Below are 18,770 nucleotides of genomic sequence, written 5' to 3'. Positions count from 1 at the left end.
CTTGAGCAGACTCCATCCCTCGAGCAGAGCCTGACATAGGGCTCGATCTCCTGACTCTGAGATCATGACCTGAGCCAAAATCAAGAATTGGACATCTAACCGACTGAGCCGCCCAGGTGCCCCCAGAATAAATTTTTTAAAAAAATACTCCATCATCCTGAAATAACCACTATATGTTATTTATTTATGTTTATAATTCTACTTGATATTTATACTGTAGATCACAAAGTGGTTTCTTCCAGTTGAATCCAACCTGTATACGTTTTAAGTAATTTTGTTTAGAGTAATTCTGGTCAGGACAGTCACTGTTCACTTTGCCACACTCCCCACCCCTCCTCTGTTTATTACGACAACCCCATCGCCTTCATGTATGCCCTATGTCTGAGGGCCTCTGAGTTTGCAAAGCCTGCAAACTATGCGTATACATGTATTTTTATTAAAATGGAATTCAACTGCATGTTCTATTTTGTAACACCTTTTTGCGTGACAACGTACAGGAACACCTTTCTGTATCAATAAGTAGTCACCTCCAACTTTATTTTTAGTGGCCGGACAGTTTTCCCCTGGAAAGATGTATCCCAATTTCTTCAGCGAACCCCTACTGTTGAACATTTAAACCGTTTTCCATTTTCCCTGCTCCAGTGAACATCCCCATAGCTAGAACTTTGCACACTTCCTTAATTGGTTCCTTAGGATACATTCCAAGAAGCAGAATTACTAGGTTGAAGGGCAGTCTCCGTCTTAAAAGCTTTTAACATGTGTTGCCAAATGGAGTGTTTGGAGTTTTACAATGACACTGGCCCTTGAGAGCTTCCTGTGACTGCTGTCAGGACGGGCCCTTCCATGCATTAATGGTATCACACAGAACGGCTCATCGCCCCTCTCTCAAGGCTTTCGCAAGTCAACTCACCCAAGAGGGGGGCTTTTCTCCAGTAACCATCCCGGACCTCCACATAGTCGTACCAGCACAGGCGGCTTTTAAACAAATCCATGGATGTGAAGTTGAGGACAATCTGTAAAGAGTGACCGTAAAGTGAGTTTCGGCAGCAGAGCCCGAGGAGTTTTGAAGACACATCTTGCATGCTTGTGTTCTCACATTACCTCTTAGCATACAGAGCTCTCAGGCCACAGTAGGAGCGTCCTCGCAAAGACATGCTCACAGGAAACCTTGTGACATTAAATAATAAACCTTAAGCAGGATGGGGAGTAAACAGAGGAGATGGGTCCTCTGGTTCTGTCTGGGGAATAACTTGAGCTTTTGAAGTCACTGGGTGGTTTATAGAAAACAGGATGCATTAAAAAGATGGGCTGGGATGCATTGAGCCTGGGGATTTAGAAGGAGGTAAGGGGTCAGTGAAGTTCAGAGATACGAAAAGATCTTATAACATCATCAATCATTCCAAAGGGCCTGGGGTTAGCCTGAGTGCATCTGAGCACCACGGTGATCAGTGTCCCCTCGGCCATGACCTCACTGCTCTGAGACGTGGTGTTTCCAACAGCCTTCCCATAGTTAGTCTGTTCATTCGTTCATTCATGCATTCATTCACCTCACCACTGTTAGTTGACCACCTACTATGTGCCCATCTGTGTTGGCCAGTTGAGAAAGATCAGCAAGATAAGGTTCTTGCCTTTAGGGAGCTCAGAGAACACAGATGTGTCAGGCCAGTTAGAACACTCTTGAATAAATGCTGGAAAGAGGGGGCTGCACAGGAAGGGAATCCTGCAGCCCCAAGGAGGGGGAAATAGATGCTGCAGGATACTGAGGAAGGCTTCTCAGAAGAGATAGCATTTAACCTCAGGGGAATAGGGGCCCAGTGGGCAGAGACACAGGGCAAGAGGGCGTTTTGGTGAGAGGGACTGACATGAGCTTGGGCAAGGAGAGTCTGGGGAACCGTGTAGGTTGTGCTGTGTGTGTCTGGAATGGGGAGGGAGGGGGGTGAAGAGGAGTGAAGGCTGGGAAGCTGGGGGTTCAGATGGACTAGGAAGGAATGAGGCCATTCAGTAGATGCCCCTGCCCATAAACCGTGGAGGGGGCTGGGTGACCCTGTGGACTTTGCACACAGGTACTGCTCCCACAAACCTGCTACCCTTCAGCTTGGGGCATCCCTGGCAGATGGCCCAGAGCAGAGTTCGGGCATCCCTCCTTCATCCCCCCCATCAAGCCCTGCCATGAAGGGTGCCCACGCCATGTCTGCCATGCTCGGCATGTCTCTGCTTCATCCTTTCTCTGCTCTCTTCACTCACCAGGGGCCCACTGAAGGCAGCCCTGCCTGGCCACTGCAGCTCTGACCCTGGGCCTTATCCCATTCAGGGCCCCTGCCCTGAGCCAGCTCATCTCTCTCCCCTGTCCACTGGCCACTTCCTTCTGCATTCAGGCAGCCCCAGGTCCCTCTGCCTCTAAGCAAAGCCTCAGGCTGGAAGGTTCTGGTGTCTTCCCAGCCAGATCGAAAGGACTGTTACTCGTTTGTCCCGTTCTTCATGGCCCCTCTGCTTTGAACCTCCTCTTTCTGGGCTTCAGCACACCTATCCTCTCTCTGCTGCTCTCTGGCTGGCTCCTGTCCTCCCTGCTCCCCAGTGACTGTGAGGGCTCCTCAACACAGCAGCATTTCCCTTCCAGCTTCCCTATATGCAGGTGACACCAGTCACCGGGGTGCAGCCCCTTGCTGTCATCTCTACTTCGCCCCTATTGTTTATCCCCAATGCTGACAGACTTCCTTCCCTTAAGATGTCTGTGTCCCCTGCTGCAAACCAGTCTGGCTGGCCCTTCAGCAGCCCTGTCTGCATTGTTCCTGCTGAGATGATTCCTGAACTCCTCCCTGCCATGCCCTTGCCCCTTCTGTGCACTAGGGCTCCTAGATCAATCTTGCACTTCCATCTCATGTTCGTCAAACCCCTCCTATGCTCAGAAAACTTCAGTGGCTCCCCCTGCCCCTATCTCACAAATTAAACTCTCTGCTTACCTTCCAGAGCCTCCAGCATCCATCCCATGTGACCTTATTTCCCCATGTATCCTGAGGGACCCGTGCTAACGGGAGCTTCCCCAGGCCCAGCTCCAGTGCCCTCTGTCTCCACCCCGAGTCCTTCTCTGACTGCCCGAACGGTCCCTCGTTGGGACCCCCTCCTCACCCTCTTCTAGTGACTGCAGGGCAGGTGTTTTTAGAGTCAGGCAGATCTGGATTTCTCAGCTCTACCCCTTACTGGCTCTGAGCTCTTACTACCACTCACTCGCCCGCTCGGATGTTTAGTTTCCTTCTCTGCGGAACAACACGCACACCGTTGGGTTATTGATGGGCTGCACGAGAAACTGTATATTGAGGGTATCATGCTATGTCTGATGCATAATAGGCACTCAATAAATGCAATTTAAACAAATCAAGCCACACTGAGTGTACACTTAGTGCTCCACAAACCGACACACTAAGTGCTCTTCACAGGCTCCCCGTCTTAATTAGCATTGAGTGTGCCCACCCCTTCCTTTGGGCCGATCACACCAATGTTCAGGTCTCAGGCCAAGCAGCACCTTCTTCCACAAAGCCCTCTGATCTCCTATGAAACGAAGAGTGAGAACAGAAAATAATAGGCCAGCTCACCTCCTGTGTTGTACAGTGTGTATGTACGCGTGTGTGTGTGAGATGTCACTCTTCTTTCAAACTAGACCCGTGGTTCTCAACCCTGCTTGTGGATTAGTAACACCTCAAAAGTGTAAAAAGTAATACTGGGCCAAGCAAATGCCCCTCCTTCAATGACATCAGACTCTCTAGAGGTAAGGGGTGGGAACCCTAACAAAACGCTAAATCTCTTGAAGATAGGGATTGTAAATTAGATGTCTTTTGTATCTCCCACAGTGCTCACATTCAGCCAGAAGGGCTCAGTCATATTAACTAGCTGGTTGCAAGATAATTCTTTAGCTTTTCAAATTTTCAGAAAGAAAATGTTATTACAACTTCCTTAGTAACACATTCATGATCGAAATGAATGGGATAGTTATTTAGGCTAATTATTTTAAATATGTTAGGGAACCATAAAGACCATAGGAGATGAGGTGATAAACAAAAGGTGATACTTGAAGCAATCAAGTTTGCTAATTACTAGCCGCTCTGGGGAAGGCTGGGTGAGGCAGAAATGGAAATAATTGGTATAGGAATTTCAATGATGTATATTCTCCCTGACCCCCAGTTAGCAATAATAATTAAGGTTTGGTGAATCTTACGCAGTTCAAACATATCACATAGCCTCTGCCATGTGGGGCAATTCAACAATTTAGGGATTGCTAGAACACTTCCTCTTCCTCCTCCTTCTTCCTGCCTCCCTCTCATTAGTGCCTCCAGCAGGCACAGAGATAGCAGCTGCCCCCAAGGAAGACAAGCCTGGAGTTCCTCAGGCTCAAGATGACAGCCATGCTGTCATAAATGCTTCGACCCAGAGGAAGAGTTGCATGTGGGTGTTGTGTGTTACCACACGCATACATGACCATGTGGTTGTGAATGCATGTTCAATGCCTATTAGCCTGACCCCTTTGTGAAATAACATGGGATTGATGGCTAAGCATCCAGGTTTTCACCTGGGTTCAGATCCCAACTTTGCAATACACTGAGTAGCCTTAGGCAAGTCCATTTCCTTACCTGAAAAATTAATGTGCTAATAGCACCTATCACATGAAGTTCTGAGGATTAAAAGAGATAATCCATATAATATGCTGACTACTACCCAGACCATAGAAAACATGTAAATTTTTAACAGTTATGAATTAGGAATACCTGACGGTTGACTACAGGCACCCAAAAATCCATCACCCCCATGGTCCCCCAGCTGCAGGTTTTTCACTTGGCCACTTGTCCATTCACATGCCCATTCAACAAACACTATTTGTGTGACTATGTGCCATGGGCTATGTTGGATACTGGAGATCTAGGGGGGAACAGTCCCTGTCCTCAACGAGTTTAGGGTCAGCCAAATAAACCAGCAGTCATGATATTGTGAGACAAGCCATGGCAGGGATGACTGTAGGAAGCCTCACCCAAGGGATAGAGGGGGCATCTCAAAGACAGCAGCGTCTAGTCTGAAGACCCCTTGGATTTGAAGGGAGGTGTGAAAACACACACACACACACACACACACACACACGCACACACATTTTAGGAGTGCGGCAGCCCCAGGTCCCAGTTCTATATTTTACTGTGAATTTTGGCAATTTTTTGAATGTCTGAGCCTCAAATTCCTAACCCATATAATGGATGTGAAGAGATGCGTCCTGCGGTAGAGTTGAGAACACACCACCCTTGGACCAGGACTAACGAAGCAGCTACCTTGGCTCAGTTCCAGAGGGAATCTGCAGGGAATCATGGAATCTTCAGACCCAAAGGATTGTGCTCACCCAGAGCTTGCATAGCTCCTAGACCTCACTCCAGGTGCCCAGGATGTTGGAGCTCCTGTCCCAATGGTCCTGAGCCCACTTCCAGAGCATGCAGAGATCAGTGCCCTGAATCTACCCTCCCAGAGGTAGACAGCCCATCTAACCAGTCCACTTCTACTGGAGGACTAGCTCTCTGCAAGGTGGGAGAGTAGGCTGGAGGTTTGCTATTGGTGTTCCTGAGATGGAATGCGGGGCTGAGAAGGAGGAGCCAGCTGTGGGTTGGGGGCTAATTGCCCCACATGGCTACCTTCCAGAGCAACACTCTGAGGGGGTCAAGGAATTCTAAATTGGATCCTTGCCTTCCAAGGCATTCTGATGGTGTATTACTCAAGGAAGAAGGATAGAGCCTACTTTGTTTTACAAGCTGTGAGCTTGATTTATCATTCACATGGACATTTTGCTTCTAGGCCTCCATTGGTATGATACTGGTTGAAAGTCCAGAAATAATGTCAAGCACGCTAGCACGGCACACGGCGGCTGGCACACAGTGGGTGCTCACAGCATAACAGCTGTTTTTACTACTACTAACAATAGTACAATCTCCCACACCTTACCCAACTCAAAGAAAGCTATGTCACTCCCTGAGGTGGTTTCACACCTACCTTTTCCCCTGGCGTGACCGATATCCTCCAGACACAGTGGGAGTAAGAAGGGTAGCCATTTGGGAAACCAGGTGCAGAAAAGTTTCCTGTTGTGTCCTGCAGGGTCTCCCCACACGCTGCACAAGGAAAACAACCACTGTGATTCCGGCAGAGACGCTCCCCACCTAAGCAGCACCCTGCACCAGGCTGCTGAGCAAGCAACAGCCCTTGACCAGCCGAAGCCCTCGGGATGCATCAGTGAGAAGCATGTCAGGGAGAATGACAATTCTTTCTGGCTAATAAAAGTGAAAATAGGACCTGGGCACCAAAAAGTAATACCCAAGGGCTTCTTCTGAGGCTCTCAGGATTGAGCATGGCCTCAAATATGGTGGGCAAGTTTCCCAGCCTTGCTGGGCCTTAGTTCTCTTGTCTGTAAAATGGGCAGGAGCTGCCCGAAGGGGGAATGACATGGATCAGCTCAGTGCTTGGCACACAGGGAGCACTCCACACATAGTGGCCATTATAATTACGACTAGTAATATCTGTGGCAGTGACCACAGAAAAGTACAAGTGGGTGAAGCAACAAGACAAAGGAAACACTTGGAAACTCATTTCATTAGAAACTCATTAGTTTGAATCTTGCTTCTTTTTCTGCTACCTGTCTCTGCTACCAAATAAACAGTCAAGAAAACACAAAAATGACCAGAGGTATGGGAAGCTGGAACACTTTGCAGAAGGCTATTCCGCCCTTGAATGTCTGAGGGTTGCCTGTTGTAAGTCTAGAACCTAGTCCTTATGTATGTGAAAAATATTTCCTCTAATTTGTCCTTAAAAATAAATTTAAAAAAAAGAGGTACCCATATGAGTAAGCATAGGAGCTACAAGCTCCTTACCTCCTGACCCCCCGGGACCCAGACCCCAAAGACAAAGACGTTGGTTTGCTGCATGCCCCTCCCCTCACGGGTCACCCCCCAAGTGTGGGAAGCAAGCATCCTTACCCATATCTACCTACATGCAATTCAACCTCCACTCGGCAACGGCCCTGCCTTTAGTTACGACTTGAAATTACTGAAAGCTGCAGTTTGTGAGCTGCAGGAAGGAATAGCTGGAGAGCGGCCCGTCATCAGCCTCAGGAAATCCTGGATGTTGGGGCTTCAATATCATGTTACCGAACAACTGCCAGGCATCATGAGGATTATGCCTGGCAGTCAACACCCCCAAGGGTTCCATGGAAATTATTTTAGAATAATCATCAACATTCTACAAGGATAGATACATTACTATATGGCTCCATGGTATTTACCAGCTGCCTCCAATCCTTTGGGGAAGTAAGAGGCATATACATTATAACTAAATAAATACTATGGCATTTCCCAGAGAATGCTATAAGGTTTCTCTTTCAATTCAGCAAGGTTATATGATATGTGTGTCCTGCATTTCAGCCCTAACACGCCCCCACATGACTAATAGCTAGATGGACATATTTCCTAGAGTTTTGTGATGGACCAAACCCCACAGAGTCCTTTGTATGCTCTGTGATCCCACTTAGTAGGGCCTAGATTTTCTAAGATGGCCCCTATTTCCCATGATCAAACTGTGTGTCTGCTCTGGGGTTTGGAAAATGTTACTGGACCTGTGGGTAATGAATTTCCTTCTTCCTCCCCACACTACTGAACTGCGTTCTCTCCCATCAGGGTAAACCCCGGCTGCTGTAACTAACGCTTCGCACTGAAGCTCAACAGCTTAAGAGGCCAACATCAGCTCCCTCCCAAGGCAGCAGGTTGGGGGGAAGATGATGCTGATGTCAAGGGGACGGAAGGCAAAGAGGGCACATTCAAAGGGAGGGGGCTCGTGGGTAGGTGGAGAAGCAGACGTCTCCTCAGACCCCAGGGTATTGTCCAGGCTCCGAGGGCAGATTTCTAGCCAATGACCAACACCTTGTACGGCTAGGAAAGCCCCAAGACCATCGGAACAACCTCCTTTACCGCACTGAGGATTTAGGAGGCTGACTCCCATCCCTCTAAAACCACTCTCCTGCATTCACGGTCTTCCCGCAAAACCTTTGGTTTTTGTTTCGCCAAACCCACATCTCCTCCTCCCACAGGAAGGGGAGGGGCTTTCATGGTTGTGGGGTACACACTGCATTGGGCCTCTGTTCTTTGTTGCTCCTCTATGGCTTCTTCCTCTTTGGAATATCAGAGCTGTGCCAGAGAATTCCGAAGATTCCCACAAATGAAGCTGTGAGCTCCCAGATCTATTCTTTGTGTCACTACCGGCAATGACCTCCCCCATTTGGGCCCCTACACTGTCTAAAACTTTCCCGAGAGCAGCACGCCAGAAATTACAGCAGCCGATTCAGGTCCCCCAGGCTGCTTTCCCGGCGAGGAGGCAAGTTTACAAAGGGTGGCTGAGTCACGCTCTGTGGGGGCCACCAAGGCTCCGGGGCTCCCCAGGATTCGGTTACCTGGGCACTTGTACAGCTTCCTGGCTTGAGCTATGTCTCCCTGACTGAGCCGCACGCGCTGGCCAATGGTTGGCCTGATGCCATTGTCGTCTCGGCGGGGGAGGATGGTGTCCAAGAAAACTCCTCTACAGGAAGAAAAGAGAGAGAACGGAGAAAGAAGAGTCAAGGCTGTCCGGCTGGCCATGCTGGGATGTACAGTCTTTATTTCCTTGCCCATAACCACATCGACCTCCCTAGTCCTTGGGCTGCCTCTCCGCAGACCCGTAGGACCAAAGAGCTTGGCTTCACTCGTCCTGGCATCGGGGCATTCCATTTCAGGAGCTGCCTACTCACTTCCGATGGGAAAATGACTCTGCCAGGTTTGCCAGTCTGCTCTAGCCCACTGGCCTGGGGGCTTCCTCACTGATGTGCACTGAGTATTTCCACAAAGCCCCTGACAGGCCCAGGCCCCAGGCCCCAGGCCGCCGCATCGTACAACTGTGGGGAGCACCAGTCAGAGAGACTTAGGTGTGCGTGGAGCCCCCCAGAGTTGTGCAACGGGCACCACTGAGCACGGATAAGTCTTGGAGAGGCTCCAGAGAGCACCTGGGAGCCAGCACAGTGTGAGGCTCTCAGGGGCTGGTTAGTAGGTGCTGGCTGATGGGTTGATGGATAATGGGAATCGGGGTTTGGGGGGCCTTTCTGGCAATGGGGATGATCAGATGGAAAGTGAGATGAATGCAGAGAGCAAAGGGTAACTGAGAGAGCCCCGGTCAAGAGATTTCCATGTACAGCCTGGCTCTGCCACCTGGGTGAGTTCGGACAAGCCCCTTCCCTTCCCTGAGCCTCAGTTTACATCTCTAACAGTAAGAGAGTGGCCTGGACACTTAGCAGTCCCTTCCAGCTCTAACATCTTATTCTATTCCCACATGAAGGAAATTGAAAACGACCAAAACAGAGGATCAGATAGCAGGCTGCCCAGCTGCACACCTCCATGATGTGGGCCTGATGGACCCCTGCCTGAGCCTCCGACTCTGCCTCCAGACCCCCGATGCGGAGCCTCTCCTGGTAGGGAGGGCCTCCCTCCAAACCAGCTCCTTCTCCAGTTACCTGTTTCTTCCCTCCCTTCTTAACCAGGTTTCCAGAAAGAACTGTTTCCATTCTGTCTGGCTGCCCACCTCCGATTCACTCCTCAATGCCACTGCAGTCAGACTGCACTGCAATGATCAGCAGTCACCAACTGACTGACGACTCGAATGGACACCTGTCAACCCCCACCTGCCCTCTCTGACAGCACTGACACTGTGCTGCTCCTTCCTCCCCCAGACTCTCTTCCCCTGGCTCCCAGGGCACCACTGTCTCTGAGCAGCAAGTGAACGTCCACTTCTGCTTCCCCCTCTGGGCTCTTCCTGGAGTTTGTGCCTTCTTCCTCCTCTCCTGCTCCATCAGCTTCTCTGGGTTTTAGCCACCATGGAAAGGTTCACAGAGAATTCTCTGATTCTGACCCCCAGAAACACCTGCTAAGCCCCAGATGCCTGGTGACCCCTCTACTGCACTGTCCCCTGGGTCTCATATCCATGCTCATCCCATGAACCTTGCCTCCCAAGACGGAATCCAAAGGCACCATGGCACCTTCTGTCGTGCCTTGAATCCATGCCCTCCTCCTCGTTCCAGAGCACTGCCTTAGCTCAGACAGCATCCCCTTCCTGAGTTCTTCCCGGTAGCTTCTTCAGTGGCCTCCCTCCCTGTAGCCTCAGCCAGCCCTGTGCTGCCCCCTCTAACACTGCAACGGGACAGTCCAGAAATGCAAGGGCAGGCTTGTGTCCTCTCTGCTTAGAAGCCTCCACTGATCTCCGACCACCACCTGGATCCCCAGGCCCTTGGCTCACTGGCCTCTGCCTTCCTCTCCAGCCACTTCCGACACCTCCACCCCACTTGGTATCTTGAGCAATGCCAATCTTCTGCTAGCCCCAAACATGCCCTTACACAGGCTGTCCTCCGCTGAGGCTGCACACTGCCCATCTTCTTGTCCACTAGCAAACTCCTGTTCATTCACCGAAACCCCATCAGAGGGCCTTCCCTCTTAACAGTCTTCTTAAGCCCTTTTTGTCCCTCCCATCTTGAGTTATTCATTCCTTTCTCTGGGCTATCCCTGGGCCTTATCCAGTCTCTTCTCATACTCCAGTGTCTTTGTTGAAGGATGAAGGTATGTGTCTCTGTGCTAAATAGTAAGTTCCTCAAGCAGAGAGACGAAAGACCTTCATCTCTATGCCCTCTATGACCTCCAGGGACTGGAGCATAAAAGGTCAAGAAATGCTTTCTGAATTAAATTATGTAACCAAGGTAGGGCAGTGTCTTCAAAAAATCTTGCAAAGTAACGCATACCCGAAGGAAATGTGAAAATGCACGTTACCTGTATATTAGCTGCACTGTCCTCTCTCCTCTCTCTCTCTCTCAAACATTTCCTTTCCCCTAAACTCTGCACTACCTTGGAAAACACATTATCCCTATTTCTTGCTGGTTACATGTTTGATTATCTTTCTGGTTTGGCATATACTTTTTCTAAGTCAGACTCCAAGCTTTTGTTCCCATGGAAGCACACAGGAGCCTAGATCATCTGCCGATTTCCTTGAGGCATCCCTATCCCTAGACTTTAACCAGCTGGCTTGTCTTTCTCTAATTCCTGTTGCCTCATCTATGGGTCCAGAGCCTTCTAGAGAAACTTGAGTGGAATCCTTGGTTTCCCTCACTGACTTTGCCAAGTTTTAAACCACAAGTAATGACTCTCCATAAAACTCTAAATTCAATCACCTACTAAATCTAAGAAGGGGCCCTTCTGCCCTAACATAAAATGTGTCCATTTGTAATTATTTTCTTGATTCCCCTGAGGGAAGAAATTTTGCTGCACAAAATGTAAAACTCACCACAATCTCTTAGCAACCCCGGCCAGCCAACCCCGCTGAAGCCCACGGCACACAGGGAACTCTGCCAGGGGCATGCCGTGGGGATGCCATGCTTATTAGGGCTTCCTCCCCAAAGGTGAGGAAAAAGCCTGCAGAGTTTAAGTGTCTCTCCCAGAGTACAGAGCTAGTCGTGGAGAGCCAGCCCTGGAACCCAGGCAGGCCTGGAGCCCATCTCCCTCCCTTCCTCCTTCCAGCCAGGGTTTCCCACTGCCCAAGAAATAGTCGGCTTTAATGTGGGAGACTTCAAACACCGAAACAGCACGAACAACATCAGCCCTCACTCAGACAGCTTTTGGGGGCTGGGACTCCCTCCCCAACTTGTCCCTGAGCTGCCAGCAAGGCGGAGGGCTCTGGAAGATATTTACTACAAGAGGTGTCCCTTGCGTGAACTGCTGCAGTGACACCCTCTTATGTAGGACAACTCTTAGCACTGACATTCAGCTAAACCAAGAAAGGCTTTGGCAGATGCTCTAGGGAATAAAGCTGTCAGCTCTGAGCTCTCCAAACAAAGACGCCCCTGTACCCCAGAACTGTCTCCTCAGCTCCTGGACCCTTGCCCAGTGAAACCTGCAAAGACATCACTCCCCACAGCTTGGGTCCAACCAAAGGGGAGGAGGGAGGGCCTGTAGGAAACTAGAAAATGAAGTTGGAAGGAGACAGATCAATTGTAAAGACACACGAAGATTTAGTTTCCCATCAGCAGGAAGGGCACATGTCTCCAGATGAGCAAATGTTCTACAGGCCACTTTTCTCTTCAACAGACTCAAAGACGATGTGCAGCCTAGCTCCAGGGCATGTGTGGCCGGGAGTAATGACATGGAGTTAGAGGGTGCGACACTTGACAAAAAGTGGGCCGGGAAAGACCATCCTAATAAGGAGGCTGTTGATAAATGTCCCACTGAACAAAGTAGTTTCCTGAAAATCCATGCAGACAATTGGCAGAAAGGACAATGAAGTTATCTACTCACCACAAAATAGAGTTGCCAGAATTGTTCCAAACTCTGGGGCAGGGGTAAGCAAGTAGCTGTGGTAGAGTGTTAAAATAATGAATTGCGCCTCCTATTGTCCACATTCTTGGCCTTGCACCTTGCTCTGGCCAATGGAATGAGACAGAAAGTGATATCCTGCAAGTTCCAGAGCCTGGGTCTTAAGAGTCTTGCAGCCTCCCAGCTTGTCCTGTCGGAACTCTGAGTCCCCATGCAGTGAAGAGTCCAGTCTAGCCTGCCAGAGGATGAGGCCAGGGAGGAGAACTGCGGGGCCCCCTGGCGGACGGGCAGCACATGGACCACATGTGGTGCTGGCCATCCTGGACTTCTCGTGCCAGTGGCGCTGCCACATGACTATGGCCATGGAAATGATCCCAGGCAAAATCAGAGAATGAACCGGAATGACCCACAATGTCACAAAAAATAAGTTGTTGTGAGCCATTAGTTTGGGGGTATACTGTTCTGTAGCACTGATGACATCATGGTGGCAGAAGGAGACATCTGCCTCCCTTCAAGGCCTACAGGGGAGCTGCTGTGCTCCTACCTGGCTGCCCATAGCACCCATGTGCTGTCCGCTCACCCATCTCCCTCTGAGGGGTTCTGGGTACTCCTGATGGGGAGCTATTATTTCAGGGGTTTGGTCCATGGGCTTCCGCTGGTCTGTGCTGATAAACCGCTCCATGTTGACAACAGTGTTAATAATGATTATCTCCTTGAGGGACAAAAGGGATGGCATTCTGAGCTAGAGGTCACAGGAAAAAAATAAAGATTTCTTTTTCTTTTCTTTTTTTTTTTTCTAAAGATTTTATTTATTCGACAGAGATAGAGACAGCCAGCGAGAGAGGGAACACAAGCAGGGGGAGTGGGAGAGGAAAAGCAGGCTCATAGCAGAAGAGCCTGATGTGGGGCTTGATCCCAGATCGCCAGGATCACGCCCTGAGCTGAAGGCAGACGCTCAACCGCTGTGCCACCCAGGTGCCCCAAGATTTCTTTTTCTTAAAAGAAAAACAAGAAAAGTGGGTGCCCGGCTGGCTCAGTTGGTGGAGAATGCAACTCTTGATCTCGGGATTGTGAGTTCGAGCCCCACATGGGGTGTAGAGATGACTTAAATAAAACCTTGGGGTGCCTCCATCCGTTAAGTGTCCAACTCTCGATCTCAGTTCAAGTCTGGATCTTGGGTTTGTGTGTTTAAGCCCCATGTTGGGTTCCATGCTGGGGGTGGAGCCTACTTAACCCCCCGTCCCCCAAAAAAACACAAGAAAATAAATGCTGGTGCCAGAAGACACTATCTGCATTCTTTCTCTGGCCTCTGGTTTCAGAGCTTTTCATAGTAATTGGCACCCAGCGGGCACCAGAGAGGCAGTGCAGTTCCTACAGCCCATTGGAAGTAATTTATCGCCAATCCCCTGCACAGGAGATGCCTGTAGATTCTCCTTATGAGGTGACACCGCATCTGCGGATATGTGGACAGAAATGCATGAGGATAGTGGAAATTTCTTCCCTCACGTAGCCCACAGCATTGCCCTGTCTCCTTTGATTCATTCATCGATTTATTCATTTAAGAAATATTCATTGAACATCTACTCTGTGCCAGGCACCATGGTAGGTGCTGGAAACTAGAAGAGGATGCCCTCAAAGATCTCAGTCTAGGGAGAGAGGGATGTAACAGATAAATAGGAGAAGATGAATTTATAATAATAATTAACAGACAAATTATAAAGCAATACGAAGAGTTAGGACAGCTATGGAAACAAGACCCAAAGTACAACCTTATCACTTGGTCCGACTTGACAGTGATTCTCTACAAAATCAATACTTTGTCCCTACTTAGCAGCCTCCAACCCCTGGGCTGATGTGGTGTGACCCACACCTTTCCTACACCATTTTCCAAACCCGTGAGTCAGCCCAGCACCCACAGCCAAGCATCCCGCTCTGACCTCTACTGGGTGGGATCTCATTCTGCACCCCCGCCTTGTTTCTTGAGACGCCCCCGGAGACCCCCAGGGTAGATCCTCCAAAGTCTCTGTTTCCCAGTGTAGAAGAGGAAGCCTCAAATGTCCACGTGGCAATGAAGGCGACCCCGTCTGTCAGTGCCTCACCCATCTGCACCAGATTAAGAAATCACAACAGGAAATGTTCGAGCTGGAAGGGGCTCAGAGAACATCTAGTCCAGGCCTCTCATGAGGAGACTGATGCCCGAGAGTTGGAGATTTGACCCAGCACAAAGCTATCCTGATTACTGTCTACACCTTCCTCAGTAGCACAGTGTGTGAGAGCGCTAGGACTGGAACCCTGTCTTTGACTCTCAATTCAGTGGTCTCTTCATTACATGTGCCCCCTGTATTCTCTGATAAGGAGCCAGGGAAGAGTAATGAGAACAGGGTCAGTCAGTCCCATGCCAGTTGTTCAAAGATGCTGACTTTGACAAAACTCCACCCATTAGAGCTCTGGAGAGATCCGCCTGGGTGCGTGCAGGATGGAAATCACAGCTAAATCAGCTGCATGGTCAGAGGGACAGCACCCCTCTCCCTCTGCAACTGAGAACTTGGGATGTGGTTTGGAGGATCTCTCCCCCAGTTCTGTGACCTCATCAACAGCATGCTTCCAGGAGCCCTACCCAAGAGCCAATGAGCCCTGGGTACACAGTTCCCCATTCACTCCCAAGAGTGGTGTGTCTCCTGAAAGAGTGGTTTCTTTTGATCTTTACGGACATAGCAACTCATGAAATGGATCGTTTCCGTCTTTGCTATAACTGCTAAGAAGCACAGGCAGGATTTGCTGCCAATCCCACCAAAATGTACATGACTTTATGGCATGTATTCTGAATAATCAGTTGATTCCAAGCTTCAGTGTAGCTCTCTACCCTTACTTTCCCCTCCCCATCCTCAAGTTTCCTCATTTATTTGTTTCTTGTTTGTCCCATGTATACACTGGGACCCATTTCAAATCTTTTTTTTTTCAGTGATCAAATAGATAAATAAAAAGCAAACAAGCTAGTTTTAAGAGGAAACTGAGAAGAAAGTGTGAAGAGAGAAAATATTTGCCCTGTGTCTCCTCTAACTCAAGGGTGGAGAGACCCACAACACTGGGACTAGTGAGAGAAAACTTCTTTATACAAAACATTCATATGGTCTAGAAGAAAGGGCAATTTTGGAAATACTTAACACCCAGTCCAGCACAGCAATAACTCATCAAAACAGATCCTGCCGATGCCAGCTGTAAATCACCGGCCTGGCCATACTTGGGTACACCGGCTACCATCAAGCGTGACCAGAAGGCAGGAAACCTGGATCTTTGTTCTCACTCCGACCCCAGCTACCTGTGTGCCCTCAAGCTGGCTGGAGCCTCATTTTCTTCACCTCAAAAATGAATCCATGATTTACAACCCTCCCAGCTCTCATACAGTCTAGCTGCCAATAAACCACACTTCTTTGAGAGAATCGGTAAGTGCCACCAGGCTTACATCAAGGACGTGCTTTAGAAGGCTCCCCCACCCCCTGGAAATTTAACACAGAGCCCCTAAGTTATTATCCCGGCCAACCTCTCGATAATTTCCCCTTTCCAGTTTGCTGCTTGTGACATTAGGGCATGATGGAACACCAGCTTCACAATGGGATTCAATCTTATTAGCGGGAACCTGATTAGATTATATTTCACTGCAGCCCAGAGGCCACTGTATTTCAAGGACAGACAGGCCAACTGTGCGAGGAGCATGCAGAGACCCACTCTCCGCAGACCTCCAGGAATCCGACCCACGCCTGCGGCAGCCACAATAAAACACAGATGAGGCAGAAGCATAGATTCCGACCTTGAGAAGGTGTTCCGGGCGTAGTGCATGATGCTGTCAAAGTCGTACGTCTCTCCCAGAGAGCTCACTTCCCCAGCTTCCATTTTTAAGAAATTATACTCCTGACCTGTGACACAACACTCTGTTAAGGCCTTTGAAAACCAAGGCAGGTACCTGAAAGGAGGCAGAGGGGGAGAAGGAGGGCCCATAGCAACTTCTGAGAGCTCGGTTGGCCCAATCAAATAGCAGGGTTGTGGTGGTTCTCGTTTTTAACAGACTGGAAATGTGAAACTTCGAACAGCCCTAGGTTCTCCCAACCCCACCACCCAATGACCCCTCCCCAAGTGCCACTGGAAACCGTTATACTAAGTTTGTAGACAGGCTCGTTATCGATCTGATTGCTCAGAAACTTAAAAAACAAATAAATCTCTCATGTTGCTACTGAAAGAACAAAAGAAAAATCAAAGAGTTAAGTTCAATCCCAAATAATTCACAATTCAGACTCTCGGAAGCATTTTAAGGCAACCAAATTATTCGGTCAGCTACTTTCATGCTCATTATGGACTTCTATATAAAATTATTTAACATGAGAAGTTTGGGGGTTTTTTGTTTTGTTTTGTTTTAATTTGGACACTCTATCTGCCTTGGGGCAGAACATTCCCAGGCAGAAATACTGCATTTACATGGACTCGTGTCCTAATTGTATTTCAGCTTCAAAAAGACGTGCTGCTGAAGTCAGCAAAAGGGACTCTTATAAAAGCAACCAGGAGAACTCCTTTTTTGGCTTCTCAGCTTTGATGCTGCAACAAGGTTCCGGTCCATTCTGTTCCTGTTAGGAACATTGCCCTTCACAACGTGAAAAGTCATTCATTCCTGCTGTAACCTACAAGCTATGGCAAGAACACCTCCCAGGAAGGGCCACAGATGACAGTGGCAGTGCTCATGACAAACGCCTGCAGGATAGGGTCACTGCCTCCTTAATTAACACATGAGCATTGGTTGGCTCCCTGAAACCCCTCTCCTTCACACCTGTCTGCCCCGGTGGGTGCCACCCTCCTGGCCGGTGGCTTCCAGACTCCATACTGGTTCCTTACCTGGTTGGATGTTTTCTCTGATGATGGTGACATGCTGGTCTCTGTCTGGCCGGGTGTGTTCATGCCAGAACCCAACCACATGGCCCAACTCGTGCGCTACAATGCCAAACTTGTCACAGTTTTTCCCAATGGATATGGCCTGCGGGCCTCCTCCTCGGCGCCCAACATAGGAACAACAGCTGGACAGTTGCAGAAATACCAGATCAGCAGGTCAGAGAATAGGAAGAGTCTAATGCCCTCCCCAATGTGTGTGTGTGTAAAAGAAACAGACTTTCAGAGCTGAAAGCACTTTCATTGTCCAAGTTCCCTACCAATACAGAAATTCCCTTTGGCGCCTGGATGGCTCAGTCGGTTAAGCATCTGCCTTCAGCTTAGGTCATGATCCCAGGGTCCTGGGATCGAGTTCTGCATTGGGGCTCCCAGCTCGGTGGGGCGCCTGCTTCTCCTCTCCCTCTGCCTGTTGCTCTGTCTACTTGTGCTCTCTCTCTATCAAATAAATAAATAAAATCTTTAAAAAAAATGGTTTGCCATTTTGGTGGTCATGGATCCACTGGAGAACCCAAAGCAAGATAAGGCCTAGATTCCTGAAATAAAGCGCATACCCTTTCCAATCCCTGTACCTCCAAGTGCCCTGCTGGGTCATCTTGAATGACAAGGAAAAGCGATAATGAAAGGTGTCAGCTGAGTTTCTGTAAAGCATGAGTCTCAGTACCCTCATCAGAGGAGCCTTGGAAATGATTCCCCTTCTGGGTACAATTATTTTTTCAAATAACATTTATTCCTAATATATTATTATATATTATTCCTAATACTGAAAGGTATAAGAAAAAAAATTAAAATGGTCCACAATCCCACCACCTTTATCACCCAGATAACCTCTATCAAACATTAAAAAAATACATGATCAGGGGCACCTGGTGTCTCAGTTGGCTAAATGCCCTGACTCTTGGTTTTAGTTCAGGTCGTGATCGCAGAGTCGTGAGATCAAGCCCCACGTCAGGCTCCACACTCAGCGTGGAGTCTGCTCGAGATTCTCTCTGTCCCTCTGCCCCTTCCCCTATTCTCTCTCTCTCTCAAATAAATAAGTCTTTAAAAGAAATACATGTTCAAAAGTTTGAAGTATTAAGTCTCTCACCCCTCTGATCTCTTCATCTAAAGATAACCATTGTTAATAGAGTCTTGGGCACCCTTCAGAAAAATTAGATATACATATTTTTTTAATTACCAAATGCTCTATGTACACTGTCCTTCATTTTTACCTTTTTACTTCCTTGATTTTGAGATCTTTTTATAACAGCGCATATAGACCATTCTTTTCAAAGTAACATAGTACTAAATTTCATTTAATCAGGCTCCTATTAGTGTACATTCAGTTTGATTCTAATTTTTACTATTTAAACAAAGCCTCATGAGAGAGGAAGAGAAAACAAACAAACAAATAACAACAAGCAAAACAAAGAAATGGTTGGACTCTTGTTCATGGCAGGGTAAATTCCTAGGCAT

The 18,770-nt window shown here is 48.6% G+C and overlaps 1 protein-coding gene across 1 annotated transcript in view; it reads right to left on the bottom strand.

Moving 5' to 3' along the window:
• TLL2 (tolloid like 2) overlaps window positions 1-18,770 on the bottom strand; it is a 120,497-nt gene that overhangs the window by 31,454 nt on the left and 70,273 nt on the right. The window contains exons 6-10 of the mRNA XM_026493767.4: window positions 17,268-17,446; window positions 16,195-16,300; window positions 8,459-8,583; window positions 6,016-6,131; window positions 911-1,013 (exon numbers count right to left, since the gene is read on the bottom strand). Of these exons, the coding sequence (XP_026349552.1) occupies window positions 911-1,013; window positions 6,016-6,131; window positions 8,459-8,583; window positions 16,195-16,300; window positions 17,268-17,446 (629 nt within the window). The remainder of the gene's footprint in view (window positions 1-910; window positions 1,014-6,015; window positions 6,132-8,458; window positions 8,584-16,194; window positions 16,301-17,267; window positions 17,447-18,770) is intronic.

Source organism: Ursus arctos, unplaced genomic scaffold (genome assembly GCF_023065955.2).
Source record: "Ursus arctos isolate Adak ecotype North America unplaced genomic scaffold, UrsArc2.0 scaffold_7, whole genome shotgun sequence".
Taxonomy (NCBI): Eukaryota; Metazoa; Chordata; class Mammalia; order Carnivora; family Ursidae; genus Ursus; species Ursus arctos.
The sequence above is the reverse complement of the archived record's forward strand: the minus strand, read 5'-3'. Positions and strand labels throughout refer to the sequence as shown.